We start from the raw sequence: 19,140 nt of genomic DNA, 5'->3' as shown, positions 1-19,140 counted from the left end.
GCCAAGTTATTTATTTTATTTAAGTAACCGCGGGTTCAATTTTTATTGTTAATTCCTTTGCTAGAGGTTATGGGAAGAAGAGTGGTTTGCCCCTAGGAGGTGGAACTACTCACCAAAAATCAGAATTACTCACCCAGGCCTTTGCTTTCTGACTGTGGCCATGACAACCTGCACCAGCAGGTAATGGTGATGAAACAAAAATATTACTTATAAAAAAAAACAACCGCAAGAAAGGCTGGAGGTCCCAAGATCATTTTTAAAAGAATTGGGAGCAAAAATCCCTGTTAGTGAAACATTGCCAAAGTGGAGAAGTGGCTTCTTACAGGAAGTAGATTATTTTGCGTAAGGGAGCCCTTTGGATTGATAGAATAGAATAGAATTTTTTATTGGCCAAGTGTGATTGGACACACAAGGAATTTGTCTTTGGTGCATACGCTCTCAGTGTACATAAAAGAAAAGATACCTTCATCAAGAATCATAAGGTACAACACTTAATGATAGTCATAGGAATAGAATAGAATAGAATAGAATAGAATAGAATAGAATAGAATAGAATAGAATAGAATAGAATAGAATAGAATAGAATAGAATTTTTTATTGGCCAAGTGTGATTGGACACACAAGGAATTTGTCTTGGTGCATATGCTTTCAGTGTACATAAAAGAAAAGATACCTTCATCAATTGATGTAGATTTGCGCAGAAATATATACCTTCCCCTCCAAGAGATCTCTGGAAAGACCCCTGTTTGGAGTCTGTGGACATTAACAGATTAACAGAATTGGAAGGGACCTTGCAGGTCATCTAGTCCAACCCCCTGCCCTGCCCAAGCAGGAGACCCTACATCTGTCTCTACCTAGGAACGAACTCGCAACCTCCTGATTGTGAGGCAAGAGCTCCACCTCTAGGCCACAAGCAGCTGGGGAAGAAAGGAGGAGGGAGTGCTCTACCTGTTCTTTCTTCATAACTCCCCAATTCTTTGGCCTTCCGTTCCAAGAAAATGCCGTCCCTCCCCATTTCCCCCAGCAAAAAAACCCATTCCCTGGGATTAACAGGTCCAGGGTTTTAGTGGTTGCAATACTGATAGTCCTTGATTTAGAACAGTTCGTTTAGCGACCGTTCAAAGTGACAGAGGCCCTGAAATAAAGCTTCCCCATGGCCACCTGATCGAAATTCAGGTGCTTGGCAACAGGTTCACATTTATGACGATGGCGGAGTTCCAAGATCACGTGATTATATCGCGGTGATTTTGTGCCCTTCTGGCGAGCAAAAATCAAGAGGGAAAGCCAGATTCGCTTAACCGAGTTAAAAAGGTAAAGGTTCCCCTCGCACATACATTTATTTATTTATTTATTTATTTATTTATTTATTTATTTATTTATTTATTCGATTTTTATACCGCCCTTCTCCCGAAGGACTCAGGGCGGTGTACAGGCAAAAATAAAACAAATAATACAATGTACAATTTAAAATGCAATTAAAAAAACTTATTTTAAAATTAGCCTGAAAAGTAAAAATGTACAATAAACTAAAAAAAACCCATTTAAAATTAATTAATAAGAATTTAAAATTAATAAAATTCAATTCAAGCCAGCCCCGCGCGAATAAAAAGGTGTGTCTTCAGTTCGCGACGGAATGTCCGAAGGTCAGGTATTTGGCGTAAACCCGGGGGAAGCTCGTTCCAGAGTGTGGGAGCCCCCACAGAGAAGGCCCTTCCCCTGGGGGCCGCCAGCCGACATTGCTTGGCGGACGGCACCCTGAGAAGTCCCTCTCTGTGAGAGCGTACGGGTCGGTGGGAGGCATGTGGTAACAGCAGGCGGTCCCGTAAGTACCCAGGCCCTAAGCCATGGAGCGCTTTAAAGGTAGTAACCAACACCTTAAAGTGCACTCGAAAGGCCACAGGTAGCCAGTGCAGTCTGCGCAGGAGCGGTGTTATATGGGAGCTACACGTAGCTCCCTCTATCACCCGCGCAGCTGCATTCTGGACAACATGCTAGTTGTTCCTGACTCTAGAGGGCAGTGCTCATCTCCGTTTCAAAGCCGAAGAGCCAGCGCTGTCCGAAGATGTCTCCGTGGTCATGTGGCCGGCATGACTCAATGCCAAAAGTGCACAGAACGCTGTTCCCATCCCACCAAAGGTGGTCCTTATTTTTCTACTTGCATTTTTTTTTACGTGCTTTCGAACTATTAGGTTGGCAGAAGCTGAGACAAGTCACGGGAGCTCACCCCGTTATGCGGCACTAGGGATTCAAACCGCTGAACTGCCGACCTTTCGATCGACAAGCTCAGCGTCTTAGCCATTGAGCCACAACCGGGTTACTGTTACGTTTTAACAATTGCAACAGTTTGCTTGACAACAGTGGCAAGAAAAATCGTAAAAAACGGGGGCAAGACTCACTTAGCAACATACATTTTGGTCTCCGTTGTAGTCGTAAATCCAGGACCGCCTGTACTCCAACTTCAGACGAAGACTCCAGCCCACTCTGGGAATGTTAGAAAAAATCCCAAGATCGTCAATGGGGCGAGACAGGCCCACAACGGACGGTGGTTTCAAAGCGACCATGACGAACAGGTGCACCATACCTGTCCGCTGGCGTAGAATCTTGCTGTCCCTGTTGGAAAGTTCACCTAGTTAAAAAAAAGAAAAGAAAAATCCAGATTGCGTAAGGTACAAAATGACGTGGGCCCCAGGCTAAACCTCTGACCCCTAGGAAGTCAAATTGACAATCAAAAATCTGATGACAACCATCCAGGAATGTTCCCAATGCTGGGAAATTTCAGTTTCTGCCTTTGTAACGACCGACGTACCTTTATCTCGCGGTGATTCATACCCTGGTTGTTCTTTTACAATTATTACTTTTAGATGTATTTATCAAACACAAACAGACTGCCGGTCTTTTCTTCCCTATACACCCTTCAGGATCTCTTTGTGTACGTTCAGGGTGTGTGTGCGTGCGTGCCCAGCTAGGAGAAGTGAATGCAATGGGCAGAAGAGACTTGCGAGCAAAAGCGGACCAGGAAATCCAAAGTGCACGGCGGGTGTCTTCCCGAGGACTTAGGCAGCAACTTTAGAGGAAAAGGAAGTGATTTTAACCTGCTGTTCGATCTTGCGGATTGAGAACCTGCAAACCTGGCGTGTCAGTGCTTGTCCGGCCAAACCAATGTCATTAACACCAGGTGAAAGATTGGCAGTTGCGGGTGCACGGAGATTTAAACCACCTAATTAACAACTGCTGAGAACCTGTTTGGGCTAGTAGTTGAAGGCATCAGGTTAAAAACCGGGAGGTCATGAGTTCTAGTCCTGCCTTAGGGATAATGACAGTTGGATGGCTTTCGGTTAGCTAGTTCCTCCTTCCCAGCCCAAAAGCTGATATGGTGAGGTGCTGGGTTGGAAGTTTAGCAATTAAAAGCTTAGCAATTAGAAGGGACGCAGTGGCTCGGTGGCTAAAACGCTGAGCTTGTCGATCGAAAGGTCAGCAGTTCAGCGGTTCGAATCCCTAGTGCCGCGTAACGGGGTGAGCTCCCGTGACTTGTCCCAGCTTCTGCTAACCTAGCAGTTCGAAAGCACGTAAAAAAAAATGCAAGTAGAAAAATAGGGACCACCTTTGGTGGGAAGGGAACAGCGTTCCGTGCGCCTTTGGCGTTGAGTCATGCCAGCCACATGACCACGGAGACATCTTCGGACAGTGCTGGCTCTTCGGCTTTGAAACGGAGATGAGCACCGCCCCCTAGAGTTGGGAACGAATAGCACATATGTGCGAGGGGAACCTTTCCCTTTCCCTTTTTAATTAGTCCTGACTTAGCATGAAGCCAGATGAGTAACTAGCTCTCTGCTTTAGGAAACTGGGGGGGGGGACTAGGGGAGACGTGATATCAGTCTTCCAATATTTGAGGGGTTGTCACAAAGAAGAGGGAGTCAACTTATTTTCCAAAGCACCAGAAGGCGAGACAAGGAGCAATGGATGGAAACTAACCAAGGAGAGAAGCAACCTAGAAATAAGGAGAAATGTCGTAATTGTTAGAACAATTAGTGGAATGGCTTGCCTCCAGAAGTTGTCGGTGCTCCATCAGTGGAGGTTTTCAAGAAGAGACTGGACAGAAACTTGTCTGAAATGGTATGTAGGGTCTCCTGCTTGAGTAAGAGGTTGGATTAGAGCAGAGGTCTCCAACCTTGGTCCCTTTAAGACTTGTGGACTTCAACTCCCAGAGTTCCTCAGCCAGATTTCCTTTGCTGGCTGAGGGACTCTGGGAGTTGAAGTCCACAAGTCTTAAAGGGACCAAGGTTGGGGAGCCCTGGATTAGAGGACCTCCAAGGTCCCTTCCAACTCTGTCTTTCTCTGTTCCAAGAAGGCAAAGTCAAACCACCTCCAGCAATGTTGCCAAAAAGAAAGACCGTGGAGGTTTTAAAGAAGAGATTGGACAACGATCTGTCCGAAATGCTGTAGGGTTTCCTGCTTGAGCATGGAGTTCGCCTGGAAGACCTCCAAGGCCCCTCCCAACCTTGGTATTCTGTTATTTAAGATGGAATGGAGTAACTTGGAAGAGGGCACAGGGAGCTGGCTGGAACTCCGGAAGGACAGTTGAGGCTGCGATATTTCTCTGCAACATTTGAGGCCGGTCTTGTATTAAGTTTGAACACGATCTCTCTTTTCAAACCCATTCATATACAGAGAAGCGCAAATGAGCACAAATAAGATCCAAAAGTCTATTTCCACATTCAGTTGCTAATTATTTGCTTGAGGTGGGTGCGGGAGGAGGGCTGGGAAAGCAAGCAAAGGCAAGTAAAAAATATACCCATATACATTTATGGTCCGTGTGATTGGCAAAGTGATCTTTCTTAGTCCGATGACAATATCGGGTGGATAAAGCCAAGCAACCAAGACTTTTGCCGTAGGAGCTGAATGAAAAGATAGTTGAGTTGAGAAGAAGCACATAGGTTTAGATGCTCTCTCCCTCCCTCCCTCCCCCTCTCTCCCTCTCCCTCCCTCTCTCTTTCTCCCTCCCTCCCTCCCCTTCTCTCCCTGTCTCTCTCCCTCCCTCTCTCCCTCCCCACTCTCTCCCTCACCCTCGCACTCCCCCCTCTCTCTGTGTTACTCTTTGGGGAGGGGCAAGTATGGTGCAAGCACCTGCAACTTCCCCACCAGGATCGAGATATGAAAAGAAAATTCCCTGGTCTTAAAAATGGTAAACTTTGCTTGTTGCAACAGATAAAGTTAAGAGGTAAAGGTAAAGGTTCCCCTCGCACATATGTGCTAGTCGTTCCAGACTCTAGGGGCCGGTGCTCATCTCTGTTCCAAAGACGTCTCCATGGTCATGTGGCCGGCATGACTCAATGCCAAAAGCGCACTGAATACTTTTACCTTCCCATTATGGTTTTTTCATAATTTTGAAAACTGAAAAATCCGACTCCACTTCCATCTGCCTGAGGCCAGGGGGTCTGCCAAACTTGGCTCTTTTAAGACTTGTGGACTTCAACTCCCAGAGTTCCTCAGCCAGCAAAACTGGCTGGGTGGGAGCTGGCTGGGAGTTGAAGTCCACAAAAGAGCCAAGTTTGCAGACCCCCTGGCCTGAGGCATCCCCACCAAACAGAATCCTGGCATTTGAAAGGACTGTTTTTTTGATCCTTCGACAGGGGTTTTGAGGGGGTGGGGAGAATAAGAAGGTCAGAGGTGTCCCTTCGTACCTGCCGTTCGATTTCAACCTTATGACATTAATCTTTAACTCCCCTCCACCACTGCTCCCCCCCCCCCCCCGCCGCCGCCTCCGCTTCTGCGATGAATCCTGCCAGAGAAAGGGCCAGTTCTCCCTGTGTGGTGCAAGGCGAGTTTAAAGCCCAGAGTTGAGAAAGAGAGAATTCTCTAGATCTTGTAAATGATAGGATGAATCAGTGCTTTTGAAGCAAACTTGAGGAAATTCTCAGAAATCCACTTACCGGGGACGGAGGAAACCCGGTAACTGTTCAGTGAGTTGACAACAAGCAAAGTTTACCATTTTTAAGACCAGGGAATTTTCTTTTCATATCTAGATCCAGGTGGGGAAGTTGCAGGTGCTTGCACCATACTTGCCCCTCCCCAAAGAGTAACACAGAGAGAGGGGAGGAGAGAGGGGAGGAGAGAGGAGGGGAGAGGGGAGGAGAGAGGAGGAGAGAGGGGAGGAGGGAGGAGAGGGGAGGAGAGAGGGAGAGAGAGAGGGGAGGAGAGAGAGAAGGAAAGAGAGGGGAGGTGGAGAGAGAGAGAGGGAGGGAGAAAGAGAGAGGGAGAGAGGGGGAGAGAGAGAGAGAGACACAGAGAGACTTCCTTTCTAGGACTTCATTTTAATTTTCCTTCCTTCCTTCCTTCCTTCCTTCCTTCCTTCCTTCCTTCCTTCCTTCCTTCCTTCCTTTTTTTAAAACAACGTACAACTGCTCAGCCAAAGAGAATGTTTACAGTCTTTAGACATTCTTGCCAGGAGATGTTTAATTTTCAAGAGCTTGTTTGCATCACAGCTCAAGTTTTAAAGATGTGGGCTAATCATGTTGTAAAGATGAAAGTGTTCTTCTTGCACTATGTTCCACTTGCACTTGAACAATGCAAAGATGCCCCTGGCTGTATCTTATCTTCTTCTGGGTCTTCGTGATTTCATTCCACGGGAGTAAGAGAAGCTTAAGGCATCTTGAGCTTGTTCCGGGCTTTATTTTTATTTTGATCATTAACATTTTTAACATTTAACGGTGCTCATCTCCGTTTCTAAGCCGAAGAGCCAACGTTGTCCAAAGGCGTCTTGAGCATGACTCAATGCCAAAGGCGCACGGAACGCTGTGACCTTCCCACCAAAGGTGGTCCCTATTTTTCTATTTGCATTTTTTAGGTGCTTTCGAACTGCTAGGTTGGCAGAAGCTGGGACAATTAACAGGAGCTCACCCCGTGATGTGGCACTAGGGATTTGAACCGCTGGACTGCCAACCTTTCGATTGACAAGCTCAGCGTCTTAGCCACTGAGCCACCACATCCCTTGTTACAGTAAAATAAGGCAACAAAATCAAAACACAGGTTTTTGCTTTTTCATAATAATATGAACCAGCCATTTCTATAGAGGTCTAGCAGTCTAATCAGTTGAACCCAAAGTCAGAGTTTCATTCTTCTCCACATCAAGCATGAAGTTTGGAAGCAGGTCTCCATGTGGAAACAAAAGTACTCATATTCTTTTCCTGAGCTGTTACAGTCTTAGGGAACAATTTCCTCCTTTATGCCAGCAGAATGCAAGGGGAACCTCAAAGGTATGAGAGGAAGAAAGGGAGGAAGGAAGGAAGGAAGGAAGGAAGGAAGGAAGGAAGGAAGGAAGGAAGGAAGGAAGGAAGGAAGGAAACAGGGAGGGAGGGAGGGACGGAAACAGGGAGGGAGGGACGGAATGGAAGGAAGGAAGGAAAGAAGGAAGGAAACAGGGAGGGAGGGAGGGAATGGAAGGAAGGAAGGAAACAGGAGGGAGGAGGAATGGAAGGAAGGAAGGAGGGAAGGAAGGAAGGAAGGAAGGAGGGAGGGAAGGAAGGAAGGAGGGAAGGAAACAGGGAGGGGGGGAGGGGGGGACGGAAACAGGGAGGGAGGGAGGGAATGGAAGGAAGGAAGGAAGGAAGGAAGGAAGGAAGGAAACAGGAGGAGGGAGGAATGGAAGGAAGGAAGGAAACAGGAGGGAGGAAGGAAGGAAGGAGGAAGGAAGGAAGGAAGGAGGGAGGGAGGGGGGGAGGAAGGGAGGAAGAAAGGAGGGAGGGAGGGAGGGACTGAAGGAAGGAAAAAAACAGGGAGGGAGGGAGGAAGGAGGGAGGGAAGGAAGGAAGGAAGGAAGGAAGGAAGGAAGGAAGGAAGGAAGGAAGGAAGGAAGGAAGGAAGGAAGGGATAAAATCCAAACAAACTGAGAAATCAGAAAAGCTTTACCATGCTTTTCTCTCGGGAAATCAGGGAATTAAAGTTACTGGCAACAGAGAGAACAGAGAAAAATAGAGAAAAATTGGCATGAAGAACAGCCAACGTCACCTCGGTTTAGCTTTCGGCCCACTCGAGGATGGATGGAAAGCTTCTTTAAGTCAATAGTGGAGGAAAGGTCCTTCAAGGGGTTTTGACTTCCCTCTTCAAATCTCCATGGTTGGAAGGCAAGAGCTGCTTGCTTATTAAATATTATTAAGCGCTAGCAGTGATGAGGTTACCTAGTTTGCGTAATGAAAGGTCTTGCAAGAAAAGAATCAAGCTCAGGGCGCACCGAGGACCCCTGATTAAGCATTGTTTAGTGCAGGGGTCTCCAACCTTGGCAACTTTAAGACTATTGGACTTCAACTCCCAGAATTCTGGGAGTTGGAGTCCACAGGTCTTAAAGTTGCCAAGGTTGGAGACCCCTGGTTTAGCATATTTCTAAATTCTGTTCCCATCGCTGAAAGATCCTGCTTCTAGCTGCACAACGGCTTCAAGCAGGGGTCAGCAACCTGCGGCTCTGGAGCCGCATGTGGCTCTTTTACCCCTCTGCTTGAGCTGGGGGTTGGACTAGATGACCCGCAAGGTCCCTTCCAGCTCTTGTTATTCTGTATTCATGTCCTGGTTGTTCGGTCTCTGCAGGTGGCCCCCCGATTGCCTCCCGATTGCCAAACCAGAGGGAAATTCTGTGGTGTGGTTGTTGGTTTTTTTACTTTTTCCTTCCTCTCTTCTCCTGCTTGCAAATATTACAGCATCCAAATACCTTTAGACTCCTATCTTTAGCACAAGGGGGAAAACCCTGTGTATCCTCCTGAGGTCTTTTCTTCCTCCTTTGCCAAAAAAAAAACCAGTTTTTCTCCTTCCCTCTTGGTTTTGTCTTCCTATTTCTCGGTGATTTTTAAAAATTTCTTTTCTGCACTCCCTACCTGTTTTTCTTTACCGGTAACCGGGCAGCTTCTCTTCCGTAATCCGCTTCCATTGCCATCAAACGTAGATGGATCCTTACTTCCCGGAACGTGGTTGACGCAAGGAAGATCCGTTCCGGATACGGTAGCCACGGTGCAGGATTTGAGTGGGGTAAAGATTTCTTTTCAAAGTTAATGATGGGCCTTGCTCCCTCCTTCCCGACAGTATGTCCACGCAAAGTCTTGTGAAATAATGTGACCCAACCGTTTCCCACACGTGGGGTGTATTTGTATAAGTGATGTGCCAAACTGTGGCCAGAGGACGGTTTGTCTGTGTGTGTGTGAGAGAGATGAGGTAGAATTGCCTGCAGCAAGTTTTGGGGCTTTTAAAATTTGATGTTCAATATCTTCGGGCAAGCAAAGCATTGTTCTTTGCTGATAGGGCGCAGAAAATATTCCATTTACTGGGGAAAATCCGGGTCTGGCTTTTCAACCGGAGGGTGAAAAGGGGAATGAGGCCAGGGTCTCCAATGGGCAGGGCTGGAACCAGGGTGGAGTAGTGGTGGGTTGCTCCCGGTTCGGTCTGGTTTGTTGTGAACCGGTAGTAAAATTGGCAGGAGGCTCCACCCACCCAACCACCCACCCGGATGTCATTAGGGACGATGTGTGCACTCCCTTTGCGAACCGGTAGTAAAAGTAAGTAGAACCCACCCCTGGGGTGGAGCTATGGAAAAGGCAGATTAAACGTAAATTCCACCACTTGCAAAACTCACACACTGTTGTGTCTCGTCCGATCTCACCACAGCCGGGGCCTTCTTATCTGCTTCCGAACACGGAGGAATGCCCTAGTATGCCTCCCGGCCCCAGCCCTGGCTCCATGCCCAGACAGGCTGAAGAGGAAGAAGTACCTCCAGCCCCCAGCTCTGGCTCCATGCCCAGGCAAACGGAGCAACTAGACCTCCCCTCCTCCACAGCATGTGAGCCTGAGGAGGTCAATTCCCAACAGCTGCAGACTGGAGTGACCCTCGTGTCAGAAGACTTGATAGACGGAGGCAACAGAAGGAAGGGAGGGGCAGGCCTGGATAAGTGCTGAGTCATGGAGCCACACCCCATGGCCTATATAAAGGACCTGCTTTCTGGCATTCTCTGAGTCAGGCAAAGTCTAAACATATCTTGCTGAAGTCACTTTCTGGTCTCCTGCCTGCCCTGAGGACTTTGCTGGGACTTTGGCAGAGCTGCAGAGGCACGCCTGATTCGGATTTCCCTGACCCGGCCGTCAGCGGAGGAGTGGGACACGAGACACACATGCCTGGCCATGGGTTTACAACAGTGGTGGGATTCAGCCAGTTCGCACCACTTCGGGAGAACCGGTTGTTAACTTTCTGAGCAGTTTGGTGAACTGGTTGTTGGAAGAAATCATTAGGGCAGAGAACCGGTTGTTAAATTATTTGAATCCCACCACTAGTTTACAAGATTGTGCGATGGTTCTGAATGCCTTCGACCCATGGCTATATCTAGTGCAAAAGTACAGTTAGTCCTTGATATGTGACCGAATTTCTGTTGCTAAGCAAGGTGGGAGTTAAGTGATTAAGCATGCTGCTCTATTTTATGAACTTTCTTGCTCTAGTTGTTGAGGGTATATTAGTCATTAAATGAATCGTGCGGTCGTTAAACAAATCCACCTTTCACCGTTGACTTTCCTTGTCAGAAGCCGGTTGGGAAGGTCACAACGGGCAATCACATGACACACACAAACCCCTTGGGACATTGCATTGTAAATTCCTGCTGGTTGCCAAACACCCAAATTTTGATCATGTGATCGTAGGGAGACTGGCATTCATAAGTGTGAGGATTGGTTGTAAATCACATTTCCCCCCCTCCCCAATGCTGTTGTAATTTTGAATGGCTACTAAATGAATCATCCTGAACCGGGGACTATCTGCATTTGCATCACAATTCAGAAATACCTCCTTCACAGGGACATTTATGGTTTACACAATTATAGAATATTTTTATTATTTGTTTATTTATTTATTTATTTATTTATTTATTTATTTATTTATTTATTTATTTATTTATTTATCAACCTTATATGACCGCCCGTCTCACAAGAATAGACCCCAATCTCTCCAAAATTAAGCGGGTTACAACCAGGGGTGGGCTTCAAAAAGGTTAGCAAGGGTCTCGCTGCCCGATTGCTGGCTGGGTGTGGCCATGGTGGGCGTGTCCTAGTCGGCCTCCTGCACCATGACCAGTGTGGGGACCTTTTTTGCCTCCAGAGGCTTTGTTCGAGTCTCCGGGAAGGCAAAACCGGCCACCCCAGGCCCTGGAGGCTCCTCCAGAGGCACGTTTCTGGCCTTCTCGAACTTCCAGTAGGCCCGTTTTTCGCCGTCCCTAAGCCTCCGTGCACTCCCTGCACTTACCTGCATCCAAAACGGGCTGCGTGGGGACTCCTGAGAGGGGCGGGGTGGGCAGGGTGGGGCCAGCCAGTAGTGGGATTTGGGGGTTCTCCAAACTGCACAGAATCTTGAGGTTCTCCCGAAGCCCTGAGAACCCCCAGCAGCCCCACCCCTGGTTACAGCTATTGTTGATTGTTGCCTGAACTCTTCCCCTACTTCTTTCCCTGATGGGTTAACCGTTTTGCGCGGACCCTGTTGTCAGCAACTTCTCCGTTCCCACTAAACACCTACAATTTGAATAAAACGTCTCTTTACCTCCCTGAGCAATTGAAACATTCCAGATTCTTAATGATGGGGTGACCTCCTTTGGCAGAGAGAACAAAGAAAAGCATCTCCTTCAACCTCTTTCTCCACCCCAAGTTCTAAAGAGGGCTTAGAAAGAACCACATATGCTCCCTAGTAGACCAAGGTGAACAACCAGCCAACCACTTCTTCACTCAAGTACTCATTATTATTACTTTAAAAAAAAAAGAAGAAGTCAACATGCTACCTCTTGTTATTTCTACTCAATTCTCCCTAAACACTTCAGAAAAAGGTCAATCCAAACATATTTTCAGATCATTTCTTTGGAAAATGGTGGTCTGTCCTAGGGTGGTGAGAAGGTCCAGAGTTGTGCAGTCAATGACTTTAGAATAGAATAGAATAGAATTTTATTGGCCAAGTGTGATTGGACACACAAGGAATTTGTCTTGGTGCATATGCTCTCAGTGTCCATAAAAGAAAAGATACGTTCATCAAGGTACAACATTTACAACACAATTGATGATCAATATATCAATATAAATCATAAGGATTGCCAGCAACAAGTTATAGTCATACAGTCATAAGTGGAAAGAGATTGGTGATGGGAACTATGAGAAGATTAATAGTAGTGCAGATTCAGTAAATAGTCTGACAGTGTTGAGGGAATTATTTGTTTAGCAGAGTGATGGCCTTCGGGAAAAAACTGTTCTTGTGTCTAGTTGTTCCGGTGTGCAGTGCTCTATAGCGTCGTTTTGAGGGTAGGAGTTGAAACAGTTTATGTCCAGGATGCGAGGGATCTGCAAATATTTTTATGTCCCTTATTTTATTTATTATCAAGGTGGTCAGCTGCAAATCTTTTTCTTTCCACTTTCAGGAAGACATCCACCTTCTTCCCCATCTCAAGACATGGGGACAATGGAAAAAATCCCTGGTTTTCTTATTGGCCTTTTGTTGGCTTTGACACATTCGTGGCACAACGCAGGTGAGTCAATTTTTTCCCCACCAACTGGTTCCCTGAATGAGAACAAATTTCACTACCATCTCCAGAAGGGCCAGGACCATCATCCACTGAAGGTGTTGCTCAGTGATGAAATGTAAAATTTGTTACTACTGGTTCTGTGGGCATGGCTTGGTGGGGGTGTTAATGTGACTGGGTGGGCGTGGCCAACTTTTTTTTTTTTACTTACTTTTAAAAGCATTTTTTCTACAACCTCCTCAGCCGAAGAGGTTGTAAAAAATGCTTTTAAAAGCCTCTGACGATCCCAGCTGAGCTGTGCAATCATCAGAGGCTTTTTTAAAAAACTTTTAAAAGCATTTTTTCAGCCGAAGAAAAAATGCTTTTAAAAGTAAAAATGATGATTGCGCAGCGCAGCTGGGCATGGGGGGGAGGGATTTTTGCTACCGGTTCTTCAAACCACCCACCACCATCGCTACCGGATCGGGAGATCCGGTCTGAACCGGGAGCATTTCACCCCTGAGAACCTTAGAGGAGATGTGTGGGTGAAGATGGACCATCGCTTTTAGCACAATGTTCCCACGGATGTCATCCACACATTCTTCTGAAAAATCCCATGCAGAATGTGGGAATAATTGTTCTCTCCCTTGTTTTTTTTTCTCAGCCTCCAATAGTAGAGGGACTGACATGGCTACCTGTCACTGATGAAGATCAGGCAGTCCAGTTTGAAAACTATATAGGTTCCTTGCCACCCTCCATAGAGATGTATTGAAATGTAGGCTCCAACTTTCATACAAAATCTGAAAAATCTATAGTTTCATTTTTTACTTATGTGAAGAAGTTTATAATTTAATTCCCTAATATTCCCACCATTCAATTGCCTAGATTCTTTTTTTTTTATTTGAATTTATATCTCGCCCTTCTCCGAAGTCTCAGGGCGGCTTACACTGTGTTAAGCAATAGTCTTCATCCATTTGTATATTATATACAAAGTCAACTTTATTGCCCCCAACAATCTGGGTCCTCATTTTACCTACCTTATAAAGGATGGAAGGCTGAGTCAACCTTGGGCCTGGTGGGACTTGAACTTGCAGTAATTGCAAGCAGCTGTGTTAATAACAGACAGACTTAGTCTGCTGAGCCACCAGAGGCCCGTCTCTTTTGTATCTTTTTCTTTGTGTGAGTTTCTCTTTCATCTTTTTTTTTTTAAATGTGATTATAAAATAGTCCTAAGGATGTGAGCCTTCCCTCCTCAAGAAGGAGGAAGGATGGCTAACAAACTTAGGATATTTAATATTTATTATATTTTTAAAGAAAGAGGAAGCTCAATTCAATCCCGTAAACATTTTATTTGCCTTTTTGGAGAACCTAAACTGTAGATCAAATGACCAACTTGATCTCAATAGTAATCTCTTAACATTTGGGTGGAGGTCTGACTTGTGTCTTGCCTTGAGTTAAATATAACTCAATGTTATATTGAGTAGATCCTCCATCTATGTAGATGGAGGATCAACTACAGAGAGTAGTGTTGAAGTTTCCATCCATTATCATGGAGAAGCGGGAGAGAGATATAACCTAGTTAGAAGTAGACTTGGTGTCAGGGTTCCAAGTAACACCCCCAATGAAATCAAACTCCGAGGCTTGCAATTCCTCAAAGCTAATTTTTATTAGAGATGTCATATTGGCACATCTGGGAAAACCCGAATCTGAGAGCTTCCAGGTTTTCCTCATCCAAAAGAAAGTTCAAGACCTTGCCCACTACTCCCACATGTCCGCCACTGCTCCGATCAGCTCCTGCACGTACAAAAGACAACCTCCACTTTCTTCTCAGCACAGCTGTCAGACACCATGGCCTTGAACTTCTCTGCAAAGTTTTATTATGGCTAATACTACTTCACTCATTCAACCCCTCCCCCCCAACTTCCCATGGTAGGATTGTGGCAGGCCTAGATCCTGAAGGCACCAAGGTAACATGGCTTCCAGGCCTGACAACTTGGTTCTTTTAAAAGGCATTATGGTTGACTTTTGGCCATTCCCATTGAGCAGAATACAGTTGGAAAAACACTCACTTGAAGTAAGGATTCAGTAGCCAACTCTTCTTTCTAAACAGAAGGGATTGTTATTGGATTTTCAATGTTGATTCCACTGGAAGAACCGGACCTGATTTTCACTGGAATTCAATTTTGTTCCCAATTGCCTTGTTTTCCAAAATGTATTCTTCCTTGCCTGCTTTATTTCCAGGTGCCCAAGAAAACATCCACTGGGAAATTCAACGTTATGATGGCTGGTACAACAACCTCATGTATCATAAACACAACTCAGCAGGTAAGCAAGATGCAACTTAGCACTTAGGACTTAGACTTATATACCACTTCACAGTGCTTTTACAGCCCCTCTAAGCGGTTTACAGAGTCAGCCTCTTGCCCCCAACAATCTGGGTCCTCATTTTACCCACCTTGGAAGGATGGAAGGCTGAGTCAACCTTGAGCCTGGTGAGATTCGATCTGCCAAATTGCAGGCAGCGGGCAGTCAGTAGAAGTAGCCTGCAGTACTACACTCTAACCACTGCGCCACCAAGGCTTATCTGATCTTCATAATGTCCAACCTAGATGAATCGTTGGTTATTTAAGGCTGAAGTTCTCAACTTGAGTTTTATTGATCTTAGTGGGCATTATCTTCTCTAGATAGCTGGGTCATTGCCTAAAGCAGGGGTCTCCAACCTTGGTCCCTTTAAGACTTGTGGACTTCAACTCCCAGAGTTCCTCAGCCATCTAAAGTAAGATAATTTGGGCCTGGTGTTTTGTGCCTTGAAGAAGGTTCAATGATCCAACAACATCTTTTCTTGTCTGTCCAAAGTATTCTCAAGGAATTTCTCATGAACTTTCTGCCATATTTTGCCCCACTCCCATCTCATATCGACATGTTGATTTCTTCCTTTTAGGTTCACGGTTGTCACGTCTACTCCCTGCTAATTATGCAGATGGGGTATACCAGGCCCTGCAGGAACCTCGTGTGCCCAATGCCCGCCGGCTTAGCAACGTGGTGGCCCAAGGAGATTCCGGTTTGCCTTCTGAGAAGAACCGAACAGTGCTTGGGGTTTTTTTGGGTAAGAGGCAGTCTTTTGATCCAGACATTCCCCTCATGTCTTTGATCCTTTCTGGAAGGGAAAACATTTGCTAAGGGTCTTTCCACCAACTGAAACTTAGATCGTGATCTTGGACTTTAGAAGACCTTAGATCTTCTGCTACTGCCCTATAAAGAGACATTGACTCTGTGTCAGAATGGTTCAAACAATTGGCAACTCCAAATCTCAACCAACAAATGCTCTGTCTTCAACACTGGCAAAAAAATATATGTCAGAATACTAAATGCAAGCTGGGCGGATACGACCTCGTAGACAACCCTCACTCTGTCAAGGACATTGGATTACTCATCTCTAATGATCTAAGTGCCAGAGCTCACCGTAACAGCATTGCTAAAAAAGCATTAAAGGTCGTTAACCTAATCTTGCGAAGCTTCTTCTCCAGTAATATTGTACTGCAAACTAGAGCATACAAAACCTTTGCTAGACCAATTCTCGAATACAGCTCGTCTGCCTGGAACCCGCATTGCATATGAGACATTAATACAATTGAGCGAGGCCAGAGATACTTCACGAGAAGAGTCCTCCACTCTTCTGCTCGCAACAGAATCCCTTATGCCACCAGGCTTGGAATTTTGGACAGTTTAGAACTAGGCCACCTTCGGTCTGACCTAAGCGTAGTATATAAAATTACCTGCTACAACGTCCTACCTGTCAATGACTACTTCAACTTCAACCGCAATAATAAGCACACAATAGATACAAACTCAAGGTAAAGCGCTCCAAACTCGATTGCAGAAAATACGACTTCAGCAACAGAGTGGTCAATGCCTGGAATGCACTACCTGACTCTGTGGTTACATCCCCAAACCCCCAAAACTTTAACCTTAGACTGTCTATTGTTGACCTCACCCCATTCCTAAGAGGTCTGTAAGGGGGCATGCATAAGAGCACCAACGTGCCTACCCTCCCTGTCCTACTGTCTCCATTTATTCGTATCCATCTCTTGTATCCATGATCATGTCTATACTTACACCTGTTATCTTATACATGCTTGATGAAATAAATTAAATAAATAAATAAAGTAGGTCACACCTGCTGGTGGATTTCTCTGGAACTCTTTCTGCAGGAGAAAGAGGACAGAGATAAAAATCAATGCAGCCTGCGATTTCTTCCAACTGTAATGATTCAGATTGTTTTTCCACCTGAACTCAGTTCTGAAGACATCCTTAAGCCTTTTAAAAAAAAAACAAATGCAGCTTGGAAAAAAGTCACAAATTGCATCATTTCAAGCAAATGATACAAGAATGTAAAAAGAAATCCTTTGGCGCAATTTAAAAAAAAAATTGTTTGAAAGGCGGTCCTGAAGAATCCAAAGCAATAGAGGCAGAAATACAGTGCAGAACTGAACTGAATTCTGCACCGTCTGGAAACCAGATAAAACTAAAATGTGTTCCCTCTGGATTTACCCCCAAAAATTAAACCCTTCCCCCAGCATTAGTTTGCAAATCTATGCAGTCTTGAAATCTCTATATACAGGTCTCTATATACAGGTCTCTTCGTCTCAATTCTCAAGTCTGATTTTCAAACCAGAAGTGGACCTTGTTGTTGGTACTTTTCTTCTGTTTTGGTTTCAGCCTTCGGTTTTCCCCTGTTGTGAGAGGGGCAGTTGTATAAATGGTTAGATAAGCAAAGAGTGCCATGGGCTGCCTGGCCCAACACAACATGCTGACCATGAAAAAGGCCCAGTCAAGATTAAAGTAGCCAAGTTTTGAATCTTTACAGACATGCCCAATAGATTGTCAATAGACCTGGTTAAGATGTTGCACGTACTAGAATTTACACACGTACACAAAAACTCACACAAATACACACACACACACACACACACACACACACACACACACACACATTTATTCAGAACACTGGTCTAATTTTTGTTTTCTTGATACTTACTAATTTTTTTTGTTTTGTTTTTCTGGGCTTTCCTGCCTGCCTGCCTGCCTGCCTCCCTCCCTCCCTCCCTCCCTCCCTTCCTTCCTTTCTTTGTCATCTTTCTTTCTTTCTTTCTTTCTTTCCTTCTTCCTTCCTTCCTTCCTTCCTCCCTCCCTCCCTCCCTTCCTTCCTTCCTTTCTTTGTCTTCTTCCTTCCTTCCTTCCTTCCTTCCTTCCTTCCTTCCTTCCTTCCTTCCTTCCTTCCTTCCTTCCTTCCTTTCTTTCTCTTATACATCATCCATTGCAATTCATTTCTCTAACCTTCCCAGTTTTGGATATCTGGCAGGTTTCCACGTGCTGGCAGAGATTTCAGAAGCCAACAATCCGGGCTGCCCGGCTGAATTCCTTAACCTGGAGATCCCTCAAGGAGACCCCGTCTTTGATCCCGGCAACTCTCAAGAGGTTGTCCTGCCCTTCCAGAGAATGAGTTGGGCTGCAGGAACGGGACGAAGCCCCAACAACCCCCGAGAGATGGTAAAAATGCCCTTTGCTATCTGTGCCACATCCATTCCTCCCTCTGCAGGTAGAATTCCAGCGAAAAGGGCAGGAATGGGGTGAGGCAGAAGATCCCTAGGCTGGCATTTTCTAGGAGATTGAGCCAACTTCTGTCACAAAGGGGTGGAATGCTCAGGATTTATTTATTTGTTTGGCTGCTTTCTCTGGAAGATATATATTTAAAACTATGACTCAAGGACTACACCTACATTTAAGGCAATAGAAAAGCCAGATGAAGTTAGTGGCCTAAATGAGTTGAATAGTCTCCATAGCAACTTTTGCAATCTGCTATTTTCTGGATCTGCATTTCTCAACTTTGGCAACTTTAAGATGTGTGGATTTCAACTCTCAGAATATTAAGCCTGTGCAGGGGTGGTATTGACTCACCTTTGCTCACATCTTATCAATTCCTCTAATCCAAGCAGTTCAGAGTCTGAACAGGAGTTAACCGATTCCCTTACACTCTCTATCCCATCTTCCTTTTCTTTTATGTACACTGAGAGCCTATGCACCAAGACAAATTTCTTGTGTGTCCAATCACACTTGGCCAATAAAGAATTCTATTCTATTCTATTCTTTTCTATTCTATTCTATTCTATTCTATTCTATTCTATTCTATTCTATGACTATCATTAAGTGTTGTACCTTATGATTCTTGATGAAGGTATCTTTTCTTCTTTGTACACTGAGAGCCTATGCACCAAAGACAAATTCCTTGTGTGTCCAATCACACTTGGCCAATAAAGAATTCTATTCTATTCTATTCTTTTTGCTCTCCAACAGATAAATGGGGTGACTGGCTGGTTAGATGGAAGCACCATCTATGGCTCATCGCACGTCTGGAGCGATTCTCTAAGGAGTTTCTCCCAAGGAAAGCTACTTTCTGGAAAGAAACACGGCTTCCCAAAGCAGACGGAAGAGAACAGCTTGATGTGGAAAGCTCTGGATCCAGCTACAGGGAAGGATGGAACCCAAGGCATCTTTGGTAAGCAACTCTGGGGGTCATCCATCGGCTGCTCTTCAAGAGGCTAAAAGAAGGAGAGAGATGGGTGGAACCTAAGAGCATTTCTTT

At 45.3% G+C, this 19,140-nt stretch overlaps 1 protein-coding gene across 1 annotated transcript in view; it reads left to right on the top strand.

Annotated features, from left to right (window-relative positions):
• DUOX2 (dual oxidase 2) overlaps positions 1–19,140 on the top strand; it is a 55,117-nt gene that overhangs the window by 1,172 nt on the left and 34,805 nt on the right. Inside the window, exons 2-6 of the mRNA XM_058156592.1 lie at positions 12,417–12,524; positions 14,739–14,822; positions 15,439–15,603; positions 17,860–18,047; positions 18,852–19,053. Coding sequence (XP_058012575.1) covers positions 12,449–12,524; positions 14,739–14,822; positions 15,439–15,603; positions 17,860–18,047; positions 18,852–19,053 — 715 coding nt within the window. The 5' untranslated portion in view covers positions 12,417–12,448. The remainder of the gene's footprint in view (positions 1–12,416; positions 12,525–14,738; positions 14,823–15,438; positions 15,604–17,859; positions 18,048–18,851; positions 19,054–19,140) is intronic.

This window comes from Ahaetulla prasina, chromosome 13, assembly GCF_028640845.1.
Source record: "Ahaetulla prasina isolate Xishuangbanna chromosome 13, ASM2864084v1, whole genome shotgun sequence".
NCBI lineage: Eukaryota > Metazoa > Chordata > Lepidosauria > Squamata > Colubridae > Ahaetulla > Ahaetulla prasina.
Note: the sequence above shows the minus strand (reverse complement) of the source record. Positions and strands in the feature narration are given on the sequence as shown.